This window comes from Equus caballus, chromosome 28 (genome assembly GCF_041296265.1).
Source record: "Equus caballus isolate H_3958 breed thoroughbred chromosome 28, TB-T2T, whole genome shotgun sequence".
NCBI lineage: Eukaryota > Metazoa > Chordata > Mammalia > Perissodactyla > Equidae > Equus > Equus caballus.
Window position 1 is genome coordinate 50,803,784 of NC_091711.1, and position 20,329 is coordinate 50,824,112.

The window sequence follows — 20,329 nt, forward strand, 5'->3', positions numbered from 1 at the left end:
CGCGCCCAGGATCCAAATCAGCGAAACCCTGGGCCTCCAAAGGCGGAGTACGCGAACTTAACCACTGAGCCACAGGGCCGGCCCCTCACTCAATTATTTTTGAAGGAAATACCAGAAATCATATTTCGTCTGGATATATTTCAGTAAGTAACTTGGAAAGATGGGATTCTGTCAAAAGTTATATCCACAATACCTTTATCACACCTTAAAAAACTAACAGCAATTACTTAATGTCAAATATTAACTCAGTATCCAAATTTCCCACATTTTCTAAAAAATGTTCTTAAACAGTTTGCTAATTCAAATCAAGATGTAAGCAGAATTTTTTCGTTAAAGAAACTGGGTTCATCCCACAGAAAATCTCATAATCTGGATTTTACTGATTTCATTCCTCTGGTGTTTCAGTATGTTCCTCTGTCCCTTGTAATTTTTATCTGCTTTATCTCTCTCTCTCTCTTTTTTGTTTTTTTTGAGGAAGATTGGCCCTGAGTTAACATTTGCTGCCAATCCTCCTCTTTTTGCTGAGGAAGATTGGCCCTGAGCTACCATCCATGTCTGTCTTCCTCCACTTTATATGTGGGACACCTGCCACACCATGGCTTGATAAGTGGTGTGTAGGTTTGCACCCTGGATCCGAACCGGCAAATCCTGGGCTGCTGAAGTGGAATGTGTGAACTTAACTGCTGTATCACTGGGCTGGCCCCTGCTTTATCTTTTGTTTGCAGCTCTTTTTTAAAAAAAATCTTACTTGGATCTGTAGGGGTTCTTGAATCTGTGGTCAGAAGTCTTTCCTCAGTACTGGGAATTTCACAGCCATTACATCTCCCCTTCCTTACTACTCTTTTCTTCCCCTCTCCCTCCCCCAGTGCTTCCAGTGCTCACTTCTACCACTTCATACCCGTGTGCCCTGGACAGGTTTCTTACCCTCTCTGTGCCTCAGTTTCCTCATGTGTACAAGGAGAAAAGTCATACTAAACCTTCTGCAAGAGATTGTCACATGGTTTAGAGATAATACAGGTCAAACACTCAGAAGATGGCCCACAGTACGTACTCAGTACATATTGGCTCTTACCATCCTTACCACCCCACGCTCTTCCCCAAGAGAGTCTTCAGAGAAAGTCAGAATCAACCTAGAATGAGACGTTAGCCTTGAAGAGAGCAGAGCTGGGTTCTTCCAGACCCAGAGAGATGAAGGGCCCACCTTGTAGCATGGAGAGGGGCACAGGGCAAGGTTGTTCAAAAACGAGAAGATGAGGGCTGAGGAATGAGGTGGCATGCTGCCAATGGGGAGGAGCAGCAAAGAGGGCTGGGACATCCAGAGACAATGACCTTGAATCCTCTGACCTTCCCAAACTCACTGAGGTCTAGTACCTTTCTGTAGAGGCCTTCAGACCTTTATCACATCAATGGCCATCTTCTGTGAGTACAAGCAGTTGTGCTTTTTCCTTTCCAGTCTGCCTGCTGCCCTGGGACCCTCCAGGACAGTGTTGGATGGAAGTGGGAGGGCACGTGGGTCTTCTTGCCTTGTTGCAGAGCTTACGGGGAGCACTCATTCTCACTGTTCCGTGTGGTGTTAGCTGCAGGTGTTCCTGAATGCCCCTCGTAAGGTTGAGGAGAGTTTCTTCTGTTCCTGCTTTGTGACAGTGTGTCATGAATAGGGATAGAAGTGTGTTGTTAAATGTCTTCATATATTGAATGACATGGCCATATGGTTTTACTTCTTCATTCTCTTAATATGGTGAATTATATTGATTGATTTTTTAAATGTGAAACCAAACTTTTATTCTTGTGATAAACCCAACTTACTCATGGTGTATTTTTTTATATATAGTGCTGAATTTGATTTGCTGAATATTTGTCAAGAACTTGCTAAATTTTGTTAAGACTTTTCTGTGGTTCCAGGGAAATAGATCTGTTTCTTTCCTTGTAATGTCTTTGCTGGTTTTGCTGCCTCATGAAAAGAATTGGAAAGTTTCTTCTTTTCTTTTCTGGAAGAGTTTGTGTTTCATGGGTAGTTTTTCTTCCTTTAATGTTTGGTAGAATTCACCAGTGAAGCCATCTGGGCCTGAAAGTTTCTTTGAGAGGGTTTTTTAACTACAAGTTTAATTTTTTAATTAAATTTATGTTCTCTCTTCTTTAGTTAGTATTACAGTATTCTTTTCTGTAATGTGTGTCTTGCCAGGAATTTGTCCATTTCATCTAAGTTGCTGAATTTATGGTGGTAAAGTTATTCAGACTATTTCCTTACTATATCCTCTTACATCTGTCAGATCTATAGTGATCCCCGCCTCCTTCATTCCCAGTGTGGTAGTTTCTGTCTTCTCCATTTGTTTCTCTGACCAATCTGTAGAAGTTTGTCAGTTTTATTGATCTTTCCAAAGAACCAGTGTTTAGTATCATTGATTTTGTTTTCTCTCTCTCTTTTTTTTTCCCATTTCACTGATTTCATATCTTTTCACCCCTGTTTACTTTGGGATTAAATTTACTTTACTTTTCCTTGTGAGTTTTTTCTTTGACCCTTGGCTTGATATAGAAGAGTTATTTATTTGAAAATATTTTGGATTTTTCCAGGTCTCATTCTGTTGTTGATTTCCCATTCAGTTCCCTATTGTCAGAGACTATCCTGTGTTTTATTTCAGTTCTTTTAAATTTATTGAGATTTGTTTTATTGTCCAGAGAATAATCTATCTTGGTGAGTGTTTTGTATGCACCTGTAAATAATATGTATTCTGGTGGTGTTGGTTGGACTGTTCGGTAAATGTCAATTTGGTCAAGTTTAATAATAGTGTTTTTAAATCTTCTGTTATCTTCACTGGTTTTCTGTCTCCCTCTTGAATTAACTATTGAAGAGGTGTGTTGAGACCCCCATCTGTAATTGTGAATTGTTTTGCTCTCCCTTTCGTTCCCTCAGTTTTGCTTCATATACTTGAAGGGCTGTTGGCAGATGTGTGCACACTTGGTGGATTGACCTCTTTGTCACTCTCTGTCATGTCCCTTGTGTCCCTGGTGTGCAATTCTTAAGTCTTCGTCTGATGGTGATATAGCCCCTCCAGCTCTCTATTGGTTAGAGTTAGCGTGGTGCAGCTTTTCCGTCCTTTTGCATTAACCTGCTGGTGTCTTTATGTTTGAAGTGTGTCTCTCGCAGGCAGCATGTAGTTAGTCTTGCTTTCTCATCCAATCTGACAATCTCTGCCTTCCTTAAAAAAACAGCTTTATTTGGGTGTCTGGGAAAAATCTCTCCTGTTTCTCCTTTGTTCTTATACTCTACTCACAGAATACTTCACTTTTGGCCACCAAACATGTGGGGTTTTTCCCCCACACTGACCAGTTCTCCAACACCACCTGGGTGTCCCACAATTCACTTCAGTTCTGACACCATCTACTTGGAGACAGTGTCAGATACCACAGGTTAAGAGCTTAGTCCCTCAAGACTGCCCCCACTCAGACACCAGCCTCAGTTGTCACCTGTACTTCCAGCCGACCAGCTGTAAATCAGGGTTCCCACAACCCCCTCCTCAGGTTCAGTAATTTGCTGGAGCGGCTCACAGAACTCAGGGGAACACTTACTTACATTTACTGGTTTATTATAGAATAAAGGATATGGAAAAGAACACAGATGAACAGCCGAATGAAGAGGTGCATAGGGCGAGGTCTGGAAGGGTGCCGAGCACAGGAGCAGCCACTGATCTGCTCTGTCTCCATGGATCTGCCCATTTTGGACCTTTCATTTGAAGTCAGTCATACAGTATGTGATCTTTTGTGTCTGGCTTCTTTCATTTAGCTTGATGTTTTTGAGGTTTGTAAAGCTTCATCCATGCGATGGCTTGAATTAGTACTTCATTCCTTTTAATGGCTGCATGTGACCTGCCGTCGTAGGAATGGATCATATTTTTTATCCGTTCATCAGTAGATGGACATTTGGGTTGTTTCCACTTTCTATCTGATGTTAGTAATGTTGCTATTCGTGTACAAGTTGTTGAGTGAACACGCATTTTCATTTCTCTTGGGTATATACATAGAAGTAGAATTCCCAGGTTGTGTGGTAACTCTACGTGTAACGTTTTGAGGAGCTGCCAGACTGACTTCCAAAGTGGTTGCACCGTCTTACGTTCCCACTAGGAGTGCATGAGGGTTCCCATTTCTCCAAATCCTTGTCAACACTTACTGTCTGTTTTTTTATTATAGTCATCCTAGTGGGTGTCTCATCGTGGTTTGGATTTATGTATATTTTTAATTCTAATTTTTAAAAATTCCTTTCCAAATCTAGCTTCTCACTTTTATAGTCTCTTCTTTTTTGCTCATTTTTCTTTATTTTCTATTTTATTTTTTAAATAAACTGCCTGGTTATATGTATGAAATATGTTATTATGTATAATGTTTTAGAAACACAATTATATCTAAATTTTTGTTTGTTTGTTCGTTTTTGCTGAGGAAGATTTGCCCTGAGCTAACATCTGTTGCCAGTCTTCCTCTCTTTTGTATGTGAGCTGCCGCCACAGCATGGCCACTGATCTGTGGTGCATGTCCGTGCCTGGGAATCGAACCCGGGCCGCCAGAGCAGAGCATGCCAAACTTAACCACTAGGCCACTGGGGCTGGCCCTGTATCTAATTATTTTGTGTCCTGTGTGTCGTCATTCCAGTGGATGAAGTCCTTGGTGCTCTAAATCTGCTGCTTTTGCCGACTCTCACGCCTCGTGTCCTGTTTCCTGTGTGTTCAGTGATATTTTGTTTACATACTAATTTTTAATTTTGAGTATTTGGCTGAACTTTGTGGAATTCATTGTTTGGAATGCTTTCTTTCCAGAACAACCTGCATTTGCTTCTGGTGACAGCTAGCCGTTTTTGTTAAGCCAGGAAGACTTTGATAGGACGACCATACATCCTGCTGGGCCCCAGGGAGGCTCCGAGGAAGCCTGTTGTCCAGCGTTCTTATTGGCAGTGCCTCCTCTCATAGGGAGAAATGCACTGTGTGGCCTAAATTCTGGGTGGCCTCCCTGCTTTGGCTCCTGCTCTCGATGGTGGCTCACCTGGCTGGTGTGGCCCGCCATCAGGCATTGCCCATGGACAGCCTTGGTTTGCACAGCTGGGCACAGCTCAGCCCCCTCCTATCTCGGGCCCCACTCTGCTCTTTGTGTGCCCAGTAATGTGTTAGAGAGTAAAGGTGGAGAGCCGTGCAGGCCAGGTGGGAGTATGAGCTGCTTGTGAGAGGGCAAATCCGGGAGACAAGGTGGCGCTGGGGGCAGGACAGAGGGACAGGCAGGGGACACATGGCTGCCTGGGGCAGAAGTGTTGACCAGGGTGGTGTCTGTCCTGCTCTTGTCTGAGCACCTGCCGATGCTGCTGTCCTGGGCTTGGGCTGCCATGGTCCATGGCACACCTACCCACCACTCCATGCCCGCTGAGTCCCAGCCTGCAGGAGGGGCTATTGCTGCCCAGCCCAGGCCACCCCCATGGCCAAAAAGGGCAGTCATGCCTCTGTGGAGGACAGCTGGCATGGAGTGGCTCAAGCCAGACCTGAGACAGCAACTCTGCCAGCAGCTTGTGGGTCCCTCGCGACTGTGCCTACTGTGTGAGGGCAGCAGATTGGCCCTGGCCAGGGACGAGCTGGAGTCCCAAGGCTCAGGCTACCCTGCAGCTGTTGTGCCAACACATGAAGCTGGGCAGCCAGTGTTCCTCACCACGTGTTTGGGCATCTTGTGCCCTTCAGATGCCTATCTGGGCTGTGCTGGCCCCGGATAGGCAGGACTGGCATGAGGTGGCCAAGGATGCTGTGTCTGCACAGCTGCTGGAGGCACTGAGCCAGTCTGGGGCCAGCCGTCTGCAGTCTGCTGAGGCGATGCAGGCACTGGGGTAAGTAGTGACCCCCGTCCTCTCCATGGGCAGCCTGAACGCATAGGCAGAGCCTGTGTCCTACCCCAGCTCAGCAGGCCTGGGCAGCTACCATCTGATCCCACAGGGGAGGAGCGTGAGCCCTGCCTTCAGCTGGCACAGCCTCCCAGGTGGGCAGGCCCAGGGCACCTGGGGCAGCTCAGCTTTGGCTGAGTTGTGGTGAAGGACTGTGGCCTCTCCTCCCGCACCCTGCGTGGACCTTCTGTTTCCTGATTTGTCCTCTGGTGGCTTTTCTTTGGGGGCTTGCTGAGCAAAAGGGTCAGAAACCTCTCTTTTGTCCCCACCACTTGGCGTTCTGATTTGGTTTATGTGTAGTTTGAGTTTTTCTGTGCTGGTTGTATTTATATTAAACCTCGGGATGGTGGAAAAGAAAAAAAAAAAGAAGGAAGTTTGTTGAAGGTTTTATTATAGTAAGCATGTTCTTCCTAGTGTTTATGCTGCCGTATTGCCAAGAATGGTTTTTTGTTGGTTTTTCTTAAATACTTTTTAATTAACTGCTCCACTCCCCCACCCATCTTCATCATCCTTCACATTTCAGCTCAGTCATTATATGCTGACCCCTCCTGCTCCTGTTCTGGGTCCTGTCCTGCTCTCACCTGCCTTCCTAACATCATTTATCCTGGCTGCCAGCATTTGTCACAGTTAAAATCCTAACGTCCCTGCGGCCATTTCCTCGCTGTTGCACCCCAGCACCTGCACAGCACCAAGTCGCCCAGGGAGTGTCCCGGAGAAACTGGCTGGAGGCTGCTCTCCTCTCGCAGGACTTTCCTCCACCTTAGATGCAGGGAATCATCATTTTCTTTATGATATTCAGTTTTTAGTCTGTGAATTGATTCATAGGTCAGCTGTAGGTTTTTTAAATTTCTTATTTTATGTGTCAGTTCTTATAGCAAAGTAGAATGAAAATGGACTTCAGGGAATTCTTCTTTGCTGATTATAGCAGCTACAAGTAGCCCTTGAAGGTTGGAGGTGTAAATTCTAGACCAAACTGACCTTTTTATACCATTGTAGGGTTTTTTTTTATGTTCCCCCAATCCTTTATTAATAGGCCATTTGAATTTAAATTCCTGTCTTTATTTTGCAGTTTTAGGGTATTTTCATTGTGTAAGTGGATTGTAAAAACGTCAAGGAACAACTTTTTCTATTTTACTGTACCATTATGGAATTTTTTCTATGCATATTGAGGCCAGTATATCCATGACAGTATAGATTTGAAACGTATGATTTAGTTCAATGCTTAACTTGATTTCATCTTTTATAGGTAATGCAAAAGGATCATTATGCTATCAAGATGACAGCAATCCTGTTCCTAAGACAAGAAGCAGGTCTCCACTGTGTAAATTTCTGTCCACACCATGAAGTATTTAATAGCAGAACTCCTGGGAAGCAGTGATCCACGCCCTAGATGATGTGCTCATGAGTTCCATATTCTGCTTTTCAGTAAGATTTATGATTAGCCATATTGATAAACATCCTGAAAGATAGAATTGTTTTGGAAAAACTGAAGATAAGGTTCATGTAGGGGCACAAATGAGCATTTGGATCAGTTTCTTACCGACATAAGATATCAATGTGATGAAGCAGCTACAATAGTTATGGTCAGTCATGGAGAATAACCAGGAAGCTTGTCCCAAAGGGGATGATGATTTTGTTTCCGATAAAATAAATTTTAAAATAGAAGAGGAAGATGATGAGCAGATTCCTGATCACAGTTTGGAAAGAATGGACTTTAAAAATGAGCAAGAGGACGGGAAACAAGCTGACAGTGGTGATGAACAGGCAGAAATCAGGGAAACGAGCCATAGCTGTAAGCCCCCTGGGAAGTACTTCTCAGCTGACAGTGAGGATGACTATGGGTCCCTGTTCTCACAGTACAGTAGTACACTGTATGATGTTGCAATGGAGGCTGTGACGCAGAGCCTCCTTTCCAGCCGGAACATAAGCTCCAGGAAGAAGTCTCCAGCTTGGAAACATTTTTTTATCTCTCCTCGGGATAGCACTAAAGCAATATGTATGTACTGTATGAAAGAGTTCAGTAGAGGAAAAAATGAAAAGGATCTGAGCACAAGTTGTCTCATGAGACACGTGAGGAGAGCACACCCTACTGTGCTCATTCAAGAAAATGGAAGTGTGTCAGCCCTGTCCTCACTCTCTTCCCCTTCACCGCGGCCCCCGCCCCAGCCTGCAGACGTTGGAGACCTGGGCACCATGCTTTCACCCATCAAACTGGTCCAAAAGATGGCATCTAAGATCCCGTCTGCTGATCAAGTAACAGAGGAATCTGTGTCTGTAGTTTCTTCTGAAGAAGTCTCCTCTGACCTGTCCATCTCTGAGAAGCATAGCAGGGAAGAAGCCCTGGTGGGGCCACCTCCCCACCTCTCCACTCTCCATTATGAGGAAACTGCAGAGAATGGAGCAGAGAAAAGCCTCCCGCTCCCAAAGGGTGCGTCTGGGTCCAGAAGAAGGTCTGCTGTCTGGAAGCACTTCTACCTTTCGCCCCTGGACAGCTCCAAAGCTGTCTGCATCCACTGCATGAACGAGTTCAGCCGAGGGAAGAACGGGAAGGATCTGGGCACCAGCTGCCTGATCAGGCACATGTGGAGGGCACACCGCTCCATTGTGCTGCAGGAGAACGGCGGGGGCACAGGCATACCACCCCTGTACTCCGCTCCCCCTACCCTGCTGCCTGCCCTCCCTCCTCCTGAGGGAGACCCGAACTCCGTGTCATCGTCTCCAGGGAAGCTGGTCCAAGAGTCCCCTTCAGCATCCTCCTCCCCCGATCGGCTGACGGAGGACCTGCAATCGCACTTGAATCCCAGAGATGCGCTTATGGAAGATGCGTCCGTGTTGTCGTCCTCTGATGACGTCGGTGAGGCCTCGTTGGTGTCCTCTCCTGAGAAGCAGCAGAGGGAGGGGTTGAGCCCCAGCATATTTGAATCTGGTGCTGTATTCCAGCAGAACAAAAAGGTCATGAAGAGACTGAAGTCAGAAGTTTGGCATCACTTTTCATTAGCCCCCATGGATAGTCTCAAGGCAGTGTGCAGACACTGCAGTTGTGTCATCAGTAGGGGGAAGCAGGGGGACGTGGGCACCAGCTGTTTGATGAGACATCTCTACAGACGCCACCCGGAAGTTGTTGGGAACCAGAAGGGCTTTCTGGGGACCAGTTTGGCAAATTCTCCCTATGCCACTTTGGCTTCTGCAGAAAGTTCCTCCTCCAAATTAACTGACTTGCCAACAATGGTTACAAAAAACAATCAAGTTATATTTCCTGTTAATAGCAAAAAGACCTCAAAGTTGTGGAATCACTTTTCTATCTGCTCCGCAGACCCCACTAAAGTCGTGTGCCTGCACTGTGGCCGGACAATAAGCAGGGGCAAGAAGCCGAGTAACCTGGGCACCAGTTGTCTCCTAAGGCATTTACAGAGGTTCCACAGCGGCGTGCTCAAGACTGATGTCCCCCAGACGGCGCTGCCCGCCTCTCCAGGCATCCGGGTGCCCCTGAGCACAGAATTATCAGGAGCTTCCTCCTTTGATGACACCAGTGAGAAGTTTTATGATTCTCATCCAGTTGCCAAAAAAATAACAAGTCTCATAGCCGAAATGATTGCACTTGACCTTCAGCCATATTCTTTTGTAGACAATGTTGGCTTTAACAGGCTGCTCGAATACTTGAAACCTCAGTACTCTTTACCCTCACCTTCTTACTTCTCTAGGACAGCTATCCCAGGTATGTATGATAATGTGAAACAGATAATTCTGTCACATCTTAAGGAAGCTGAGAGTGGCGTGATCCACTTCACATCTGGCATATGGATGAGTAACCAGACCCGTGAGTACCTGACACTCACTGCTCACTGGGTCACCTTTGAGTCGTCGGTCCGGCCGCACTGTGAGGACCACCACTGCTCAGCACTTTTAGATGTGTCACAGATTGACTGCGACTACAGCGGCAACAGCATTCAGAAGCAGCTGGAATGTTGGTGGGAGGCCTGGGTGACATCCACTGGCCTTCAGATTGGCATCACGGTCACCGACAATGCAAGCATAGGAAAGACACTGAATGAAGGGGAGCACTCGAGCGTGCAGTGCTTCAGTCACACAGTTAATCTCATTGTCAGTGAGGCCATTAAAAGCCAGAGAATGGTCCAGAATTTACTTAGCATCGCACGGAAAATATGTGAGCGGGTGCATCGGTCACCCAAAGCAAAAGAGAAACTAGCAGAGCTGCAGAAGGAGTACGAGCTGCCACCACACCATCTTATCCAAGATGTCCCATCCAAATGGAACACATCGTTTCATATGCTTGAACGACTCATTGAACAGAAAAGGGCAGTTAATGAGATGTCAATCGAGTGTAACTTCAGAGAACTGATTAGTTGTGACCAGTGGGAAGTCATGCAGTCTGTGTGTCATGCGCTGAAACCCTTTGATGCTGCGAGTCGGGAGATGAGCACCCACATGTCCACACTCAGCCAGGTCATCCCCATGATCCACATCCTCAACAGGAAGATCGAAATGCTGTTTGAGGAAACGATGGGCATCGACACCATGCTGAAGTCTTTGAAGGAAGCCATGGTGAGCCGACTGTCCTCCACGCTCCATGACCCCAGGTACATCTTTGCTACACTGTTGGACCCTCGTTACAAAGCCTCCCTGTTCTCCGAGGAGGAGGCGGAGCAGTACAAGCAAGATTTAATCAGGGAACTAGAAATGTTGACTTCTACCTCAGAGGACACGCCTGTCTCTAATGGGTGTGATCCAGGCTCCCCGTCAAAAGACTCCGTTGAGGAGAACCTGTGGTCACTCATGGCCAAGATGAAAAGGAAAGCCCCAAGAGAAAAGACGAAGGTACCCGAGGACATGGTGCTTGCGTATCTGGAGGAGGAGGTGCTTGAACACAGCTGTGACCCACTCACCTACTGGAACCTAAAGAAGTCGTCCTGGCCGGCCCTCTCAACTCTAGCTGTCAGGTTTTTGGGCTGTCCCCCAAGTATCGTCCCTTCAGAAAAGCTGTTCAACACACCCACCGAGAATGGTAGCTTTGGCCAGTCCAGGCTCATGATGGAACATTTTGAAAAACTTATCTTTTTGAAAGTGAATCTTCCCTTAATATACTTTCAGTATTGAAACTCACAGTGGAGCCACGAGACTAAAGATATTGTTGCTTATCAGGCACCAGCTCTTTGTCCCGGGGCTGGTGGCTTGCTCCGGTCGGGGCCCTGTAGGACAGCAGACCAGGCACTCTCAGGTCCACGTTGAGTTTCATTTCCAGCTCTCGCCGTAGTGTCTCCATGTGCCTTACTCCTAGTCCTTCAGGCCAGGTATCACGGTGTGTTTTTTAAGAAGTCCACTAGAAATAGCCTGTCTCGTCAATTATGAATACGATGATTAGGTTTTAATTCATAATTGTAAAGTTTTTTTAAAAGTTAGGCGTTAGTAATTTGTTTTGCTAGAATGGCAGAGAAGATGTAAACAGTTTTATTCAGTAGGCTTTTTATTCAATTATGTAAAAACCACAAATCAGGTACTGTATTTTAGTTAAAAATTGCTTTACTTGCAACAAAACAGCTTTTGTGGCTGTCAAATAAAATCTGTAAATAGGAGGTGGAGCTCAAGCCATCCTGACTGAGCAGTTTTTAACTGCAGGCTCTAAAGTATGTCAAGGAGTACAGAGAATATTCTGGAAGATAACTGTTTACTGCGACAGAGACGTGGCATTTGAAGACAAAACTACACTTAGCTGTATCATGTATGTCAGTTATATAGTGATTTCGTAAAGAGAACTTTTCCATTTCGTGTTTTGCATTCAGGTTTTACATGGGGGCCCCCAGGTGTTTATGATGAGCTCGTTGCCTATTGTCGGGCCGGTGCACAACATGACACGTTTACAGCCCTCCTGTCGATTAGATCTCCAAGTCCCTGACTTAGTGTGTCTACACTATGAAGTTTCTTTTGAAATTTGTGCACTGACCCCCGATTTGATCAAATCATGTACAAAATTCTTTTTGGAAGAGATGGCTCATTAACAGGGAAGAAGATTGTTATATTACAGCTATAAGAATAGCCTTAGGTGTTTAGATTTTTTTTTTATAATAGGGAAGATTCAGCCATCACTGGGGTATTTTAGACTCCCAAGGACATCAGAATGAAGTATCAGTTGTCAGATTTTTTAACAATAATATGTCTTCAAAGTTTTTGCTTCAGTGTCTAGGAAAGGGTTTGTTTTCTTATTTCAAACCAATGAAATATTCTGGGTGAAACAAGTCACTCATTTGCCTATGACCTTTTAGAAAAGTTGTCATTTTGTTAAAATACTGTACCTATTATTAACCTGAATTTGCATTGACTATGTTTTAGTGTATTTATAAATGGTGAACTCAGTTTCTGAAATTAAACTTTTTATTTGTAATTTTCTACTGCTGGAGGACACTGGCTTTTATTCTTAGGATAATAAAGCCATCATACTCTTTGGGGGCCAGTATATTTAGAAACCACATTCAGGCAGCCTTTGAATTTTCACCTTAGCCCCAGACAGGACATGGGAAAAGCGGAGATGTAATTCTTACAACAGCATTTCTGATACTGGTAATGACAGTGACGAGGACTTCCCAGCAGGCAGCCACGTGGTTGGCCGTGTGGCCTCTGCATACGTGCACACCCTTTCCTATGCCTCTCCTCGGTGCCTGTGTGCCTCTTCTCCTGAGACCAGCCTCTGTTGTGGATGCCCCAGGAGCACTGATCAGGGATGTACTAGTGAATTATGCTGACATGGTTTCCGCCATGACTCTCAACATGCGAATTTCTATAAATGTGTGTTCAAAGTGATACTATGTGTAAAGACTTGAAACTTCACCAATTTGGAATTCAGCCCTTCATCAGTCTTCCCCATCCAGGATCTAACCAAGCTCCAGGAAGTGACTCCAAAGTGCAGAGTAGCTGTTACAAAGTTCAGGTATTGAAGCACATGGCTTTCCTGAAAGGAGAATCCTTCTAATGTTTTATCTGGGGGCTAGCAACAGTTCTACCTCCACGAGACCTGGTGGGGCAAGGCCCTGGACCGCTTCCTGGTGGGGCCCAGCACACAGCACCGAGGCCCTGGGGACCCTGTGCTCTCCTCTGAGCGCTCGGCTTGGCTGACATGTGGAATGTTTCTTTGCAGGTTTTGTATGCCTGTACACCTAGAGGCGGGGCTGAGACTGAGAGTCATTAATTTCAGAACGACAGCTGTTCTCCTGCCTCTAGTTTACAGATGGCGAGCTGGGACTGCCTGCGAGTTCCAGGGCCCGAGAGAGTAGGACTCTGGGAGGACTGGAGTCAGGATCGAGCAGGGCAGTCCTTGGGATTCTGAGGGCCACATGAGGCTCTGTGCATGCTCACTGGGTTGTGGTGGTAGCCACCTGGTTCACACCAGGGACCGTTAGGAATCTGGGACAAGTTTGATACACTTTCCTACCTCTCTCTGTTCACACTTTAAGACTTTGATTTAGTCAGGTTTCCATAGTAAGGGGAGGTTCATCACGTTTAAGGCCAGTGATCTGTGGGGACAGCAGTGTGGCCCAGGAATTTGGCCAGCCCATTCCCTCCCAGAGCTCTGGGGTACCTTGCTCACAGCCCTGCTACTCCTTGTTACTGTCCCCTGCACAAGCTGGGACTGGCCCTGATGTGGCCCGTGGCCACCTTGCAGTCCTCCTTTTCTTAGGATTCTATTTTGAAAGGTAACATCCTAAGGACTGGGAGCTACTGAGCTTCATGAATTTTCCCCCTAAAATAAGTCAGCACAAACTAACTGGCAGAATGTATCCTGTCCTTCACTCACTGGGTGGCCCTCCTTTCCCCAGGGCCTGGGCTGGCTGCTGCCCAGAGCAGTGATTGAAACAGACACAGTCCCTGCTCATCAGAGCCCATGGTCTGGGCTAAGGTGGCAGACGACAGCCTGAGGGTCAAACCAGCCTCCTGCTTGTTTTCTAAGTGAAGTTTTCTTGAACACAGCGGTGCCCATTTGTTCACACATAGTCCACAGTTGCTTCCAAGCTGCCGTAGCGGAATTGAGTAGTTGTGACAGAGACAATAGGCCAAACAGCTGAAAATGTTTACTCTCTGGCCCTTTAAAGAACAAGTTTTCTGGTCTCTGAGCTAGCCACCCTTTCTGTTCCATTTTCTAAAACTTTTGGCCTCAGGCTGTTGTTTTCCATTTGAGGGGCTCTGTAACAGTCATCGTGTAGAGGGGACTCAGGAGACATGGCCCCACGAGAGTCACGAACACGAGGAGGCTGTCGGCACCTCATGCGTCCTGCTCGTGTGGCTGGCAGGCGTTTGTGGAGACCAGGCACCACTGGGCACTGCAGAAAGTCAAACCACCTCTATTCTGGGGTTGCGGCCAGCCCTGCAGGAAGAAATGAGGAGCAGCGTTGACAGCGGTATGTGATACTTCTCATTGCCAGAACTTAGGCAAACATTTGCCTGACTGAGGGGGCTGTGGGTGCAGCTAGAACACGCATCTTCTCTCAGCCATTTCCGACGTAACTCTCCAGTCACACCTGAATCATGAGCTGTTTAGTTCCCTGCCACTGGGTGATGTTTTGGGCAGGCGGCTTAATTTCTCTGGTCATTCTCATAATAAAATGCCATTTGTATAAGCCTCAGGAACTGTCTCATTTCAGTGAATAAATGTTGTATATTAATAAAACATTGGACTTCATTTAAAGTTAAAATTCCCTTCCCTTCCACTTCTGACTATGAGGCAGCAGCTGGGATCAGACCAACCCTGCCCCAAGAACCATCAAGGCCAGAGAAAATACATTTTTAAAACAAGCTTACTGAAGAGATCAGAGAGCATCCAAGGCTTTGAAGAAACAATCCCAGCGAGAAGAGACTTGCATAAAGCCAGGTCCTCTATTTCACAACTTTTTCCTGTTGGAACATTTGCTGGTGTGCAGAAGGTGGCAGCCAGAGCTGGCAGCAGTGGCATTGGGCTAGGGAGAGACAAGAGTGACATCGGCTAGGACTCCAGGAGCCAAGATCTTGGAGAAGAGGGGGCCTCAAGAGGGGCCCGTATCTTATGCAGCTTTTGCTGGAGGCAGCTGCCAGATCCTGAGAGATGCTTGTGCCCAGGGCGGGAGGCTGAATAGCTAAGCAGACACCCTGTGCAGGGGACAGACAGCTTCAGTGCCAGCCGGCCCATGAGATAACCCCAGGTTTCCAGGGGTGCTTCTGAAGGGCAAGTGAGACGGACCAGCCATCTCAGAGCCTGAAACAGCTGTGTCATCTCAACCCTCAACGGTATTGAGGGCCAGCCCTTTCCATCTTTCTGCCCACAGCAGAATTAAGTTCCCTTTCAGTGGAAAGATCCAGAGCTCTGTCACTTCACAGACATACAGACTGACTCTTAATAAGAAGTACCAGACACACTAAAAAAATAGGACCAAAGACTGAAAGGTAAGAGAGGAGACAACAGAAACACTCAGAGGTGATGCAGAGGCCAGTGTTCAGACATGGACTTCAACCACGATGGACATTCAAGAAAAATGATGGGAAGAATTTGTAAACAGAACGTCTAAAACTGGAAAATACAATGACAAATTAAGAATTAATAGATCTACTATCGCGTTAGACGAGATGACTGCTAGACAGGAAGACATCAGCAGAAAACATCTAGACTCAAGTACAGAGAGAAGAATGGATGGAACGTGGGGAAGGGCACCTGAGAGATGTGAGCTATTGGGAGGTCTGACACCGGTCGCTGAGTCCTGGAGGAACAGCAAGAATGAGCAGAGGCGAGGGGAGAGAGAGGACGTGCAGGGCTTTCCTACACTGACAGCGGACAACCCCCATCGCTGTGAGAATCTCTGGACCCCAAGCAGGATAAATTAGAAGTAACAAACTTGAAACCTCCACCTCAGCACATCACAGTGAAGTGCTGAAAACCGAAGACAGGAGACCTGAGAAGCAGAGGAAGAAAGACACTCTCACCTTCAGAGGGACAATCAGCTGGCAGCTGACGGTAACAGAAGCAGTGGAAGGTCTAACAGTAGAATGGCGCCTATAAAGTGCTAAAAGAAGATAATTGCCAATCCAAATTTGTATGCTCAGTAAAGATTCCTCAAAAATGAGCATGAAATGACGTTTTCAGACAAAACAAAACTGAAGGAATTTGTCACCATCACGCCTTCCCTAAAAATACACCCTGAGGGAGTTCTCCAGACAGAAGGAAAACAGTCCCAGACGGAAGTATGATGGTGCAAGAAGGAAGGAGGAACATTTCTAGGAAGGGTAAAAAATGGGGAAATCAAAATGAATACTGGCTGTTTAAACAAGATCTTTTAGGGTTTAACATACAAGTAGGCTTAAAATACATAGACTTTAGCACACAAGGTGGGAGGGACGGTACATGAAGTAAAGGATTATAGGCCCCTTGCACTGTCCCATAAGTGGTAAAAATTTGAATTTAAAGTAAACTCTAAAAAGTCAGATGCATGTAATCTCTAAGATAAACAGTAAAAGCAATAAAAATGTTTAAGAAAGTAATAAGGAGGGAAATGGACTAACAAATACTTTCATTAATCCAAGAGAAGGTAAGAAGGAACCAAATAGGTGGGACAAAAAGAAGACACAGTAAAACGGTAGATTTAAACCCAAGTGTATCAGCGATTAAATGTAAGTGGAACGCATACTCTAATTGGAAGAGATTGTCAGGTTGGATAAAATGACAAAACCCAGTTCCTTTACAAGATCCTCTCCTGCACGCTGAGGACAGGCGATGTGAGGGGACAGAGCTGGCACGGCTGCTAACAGCAGGCAAGGCAGTGTCTGGGCAGGAGCCATTCCTAGAGAGAGGGACATCTCAGTGATAAAGTGATCAGTTGAAGGGAAGATATAATAATCCTAAATTCCCTAGACGCCCCGAAGAGCACAGCACCAAAATGAGGCTGATGCGAAAGAACTGAAAGGAGAAAAACAACCGTAGTGAGAGATTTGCTCACTCACCTCAGCAGCAAGGCCAGTGAGCCTTGGTGGGCAAATGTGTCCTGGTTCTGACCACCAGGCCAGCCCCAGTTAACTCCTGCCCCAAACGCCATCTCCCAAGTGCATGCCTGCTTCCACCTGCTCCTTGGCCTCCGGGGGCCCTTCTGTAGCTCTGTTAACATTTCAAATGGCATTGTCACTTGTGCCCTTGAGGAAAAGCATGTGTGGTTACTTGGGGCTACACAATTAACATTCAGTTTATTGAGGTTACTAATTCAAAAATTGTTTTCTTTAAACATTTAAAGGAATTTCTTCTATTTATAAATTTAATGAATTTTAATTATGAAACTAATCACTATAAAAGAGGCCTTAGGTAAATGGTATTGCACTCACTCAGCATTGGTCCCACTGGCAGCCTGGTGAGATGAGTTTTCAGGCGAGCACCCGTGCCAGGCCTCGTGGGAGCAGCCCTGTCCTGCTTGGCGCTCAGCGCTGTGCCTGGGGATGGGCTCAGTCCTCCCGAGGCTGCCCACCGCCTCCACAGGGAGCTGGCCATGATTCCTGTGTGGGCCTCTTCCACAAATGTTGCTCTGCTTTTCACACGCTGTCTGCACAGACCAGACAAGACCCGATGACGCTACTCAAGAATTAGAGGCAGGGGCTGGCTCCATGGCCGAGCGGTTGGGTTCGCGCATTCCGCTGTGGCAGCCCAGGGTTCGGATCCTGGGCGCAGACATGGCACCGCTCGTCAGGCCACATTGAGGCGGTGTCCCACGTCCCACAACTGGAAGGACCTGCAACTAAGATATACAACTATGTACCCGGGGGGTGAGGGGCGGGCGGGATGTTGGGAAATAAAGTGGAAAAGAAAAAAAAGATTGGCAACAGTTGTTAGCCCAGGTGCCAATCCTTAAAAAAAAAAAAAGGAAGATTGGCAACAGTTGTTAGCCTAGGTGCCAATCTTTGAAAATAATAATAATAATAGTAAAGTTAAAAAAAAAAGAATTAGAGGCATGTGTGTGTCTTGTGTACCAGAGAGCATGGTGGCTCCGTGACCACAGGGCTCTGGGCCTTGATTTTCTCTGATCCTCTTGACTTCTCCCTCTCAGTTTCCAAATGGCTGCCACAGACCCATGAGTAGGAACATCTGTGGCTACAGCTCCTCCTCAGGAGTAAAAGCTTTTCCAGAGCAGCCCAGCACACACCTGTCTGGCTGCAATGGGTCCCAGAGGACATCGCCAGCATATTCCTGAGGAGAGGTCACATGACCCCGTCCTGCTGGGCTCACGGCCCCTGATGCAGGTCTGGGTCACCTCTGGACCCTCCGTCCACTCTGTCCTGTTTGTCCCTCTGCCTCGCACAGTGCCCTGACTTTGAAAGCACTGCAGTTCAGGTATGCCTCCCCTTGTCCTTTCAATATCTATCTTGGCACTTTGTCCCCTGAAAATTTCAAAATCAGTTGCCAAGTTCCCTGAAAAATTCTTACAGTATTTCGATTGAAATGGAATTGAATTTATAGCTCAATTTGGCAAATAGCTTTATTATAAGTACATTTGTACTTAAATAGTGCATTGTTTTGTTTAATACTGACCTCTACAAAAATGGCATTGGGCTCCTACTCCTCGTGCCACAGCTGAATCACTAGGACCGAGCCTGCAGCGAAGACGGCACGGAAGTGTCAGTGGCTGACAAGACAGCGAGGAAGTCGGGGCCACCTGACCAGCACGGAATGCTGCCGCCAGGGCCACCTTCCCTCCATCCTCTGAGTTTTGAAGAAGCCGTCGTGTTCAGCCTGTTCTAATGGAAGTTCCTGTGCACAGCTAGGTTTAATGAAAACTGTATATGAGCTGGTTTTCATAACATCTGGAGTATCCAAACTAGTTTTTAAAAATAATTTTGTCATAAAACAATCTCAATCTTGCAGGATTGTTGCAAGTATAATACAAAGAACCTTCTTCCTGAATCACTTGTGAGTGGCCGGCTCAAGGCCCCATGACCCCCGCAAGCCTGCACACCAGAGCATTTCTGTGACCGCAGCAGAGCCACCACAACCAGGGGACTCATCTCGACAGGTCAGCCCCTCAGGAAGGTTTGTGGGGAGGAAGCAGACGGCAGGGAGAGCCTCAGACCACAATGCAGACCTGAGGGTGCCGTCAGAGAGTCCACGTAGACCCCAGGCCCCTGCCCGCTGCAGCTGGAGGCCCTCAGCCACTTCTGCTTCACACAGGACAGCCCAGGCACTCGTCCAAGGAGTGCCAGATGTGGCAGCAATGCAACAACGGATCCAGCCCTGCAGCTTATGTCGCATTTAGTTGACATGCCCCTTCAGTTCCCTTCAGTCTGGAACATTCCTCAGTGTTCCGTGACCTTGGCACTCATGCAAACAGGCTGTTCATTCTGTGGAGTGTCCGTCAGGCGGGGCTTATGTGGTGCTTCCTCATGATGAGATTCAGGTCATGCGTCACGTAAGTGACGCTCATTCTCATCGCCGTGTCCGCCATGTGGCACATGGGGTCAACCTGTGCTACCACTGCTGACGTTCTTTTCAATTGCTGGGGGAAGGTGGCTCCACCAGGCTTCTCACTGCAAGTTACTTGTTACCCCTTTGTAATTAAAAAGTACTTTGTGTGGAGGCTCTGAGACAATGTAAACATCCCATTCCTTGTAACACTTTATTCATTTATATCACTGTGAACTCAGGGTTTCTTGTCTCATTTATGAAGTGTCTGTTACTATCATTATTTTGCTCAAATTTTCCCAGATTTGGCCAGTGGGAGCCCCTCAGTCTGGCCTTTGTGTCTCTTTGGCAAGTCCCCATCATTCTGAGACTTTTTTCCTTTCTGGGGGAAAGTGTCTTCCTGGTTCATCTTCTGTCTTCCCTGCCCTGTCCCAGGATCAGGCATTTCTCCAAGGCACTTTGGTTCTTCTCTTGGAGGTGGTGTCTGGAAACCGAGGTCTGGGCGCTGGGCGTGCTTGTTGCTGCTCGGGTGTTCCTGACTGTGGACTCCCACTGCACACGTGCATTTATATTTCTACATCTAGATCCACCAAAACCACGACTTCATACCACCAACTCTGATCCAACACCACAGGGTTCATTCTAGTTCTCTCCCTTTCCATGTTTCCAGCTCCCTTCTCAGACCATCTCTACTTCTCTTTAATACGTTTATTTGATGGGTCCCCTTGTCTACTGGGGGGATGCAATGCTGCCCCCCGTGATGCCCTCTCACCCCACTCAGGCTCTGACCTCCCATGCCAGGCCGTTGTACCCTGCTCCCCCCTTACCCCATGGAAACCCTCCTTACTCTGCATGACCTCCAAACCTGGGTGCTAGGGTGCCCTCCTGAGCAACTCCCTGCTCGGTCCACGTGGCCTCTGGCATCTCTTGCTGGCCACAGTGGCCTCCCTGCCCCTTCATGGCAGACTCTTGCTGGGCCCTCCCTAATGCATTCTAAACTGAATTTTTTGGGAAGA

General features: G+C 46.8%; 1 protein-coding gene across 2 annotated transcripts in view; it reads left to right on the forward strand.

The window, feature by feature from the left end:
- The window catches only part of ZBED4 (zinc finger BED-type containing 4), a 29,413-nt gene extending 17,104 nt beyond the window's left edge, over nucleotides 1-12,309 (forward strand). The window contains exon 3 of one of the 2 annotated variants that reach the window (XM_023631002.2): nucleotides 7,152-12,309. In XM_023631002.2, coding sequence (XP_023486770.2) covers nucleotides 7,496-11,020 — 3,525 coding nt within the window. In that variant the 5' untranslated portion in view covers nucleotides 7,152-7,495 and the 3' untranslated portion in view covers nucleotides 11,021-12,309. 2 annotated transcript variants of the gene reach the window in all.
- The last annotated feature ends 8,020 nt before the right edge of the window (nucleotides 12,310-20,329 follow it).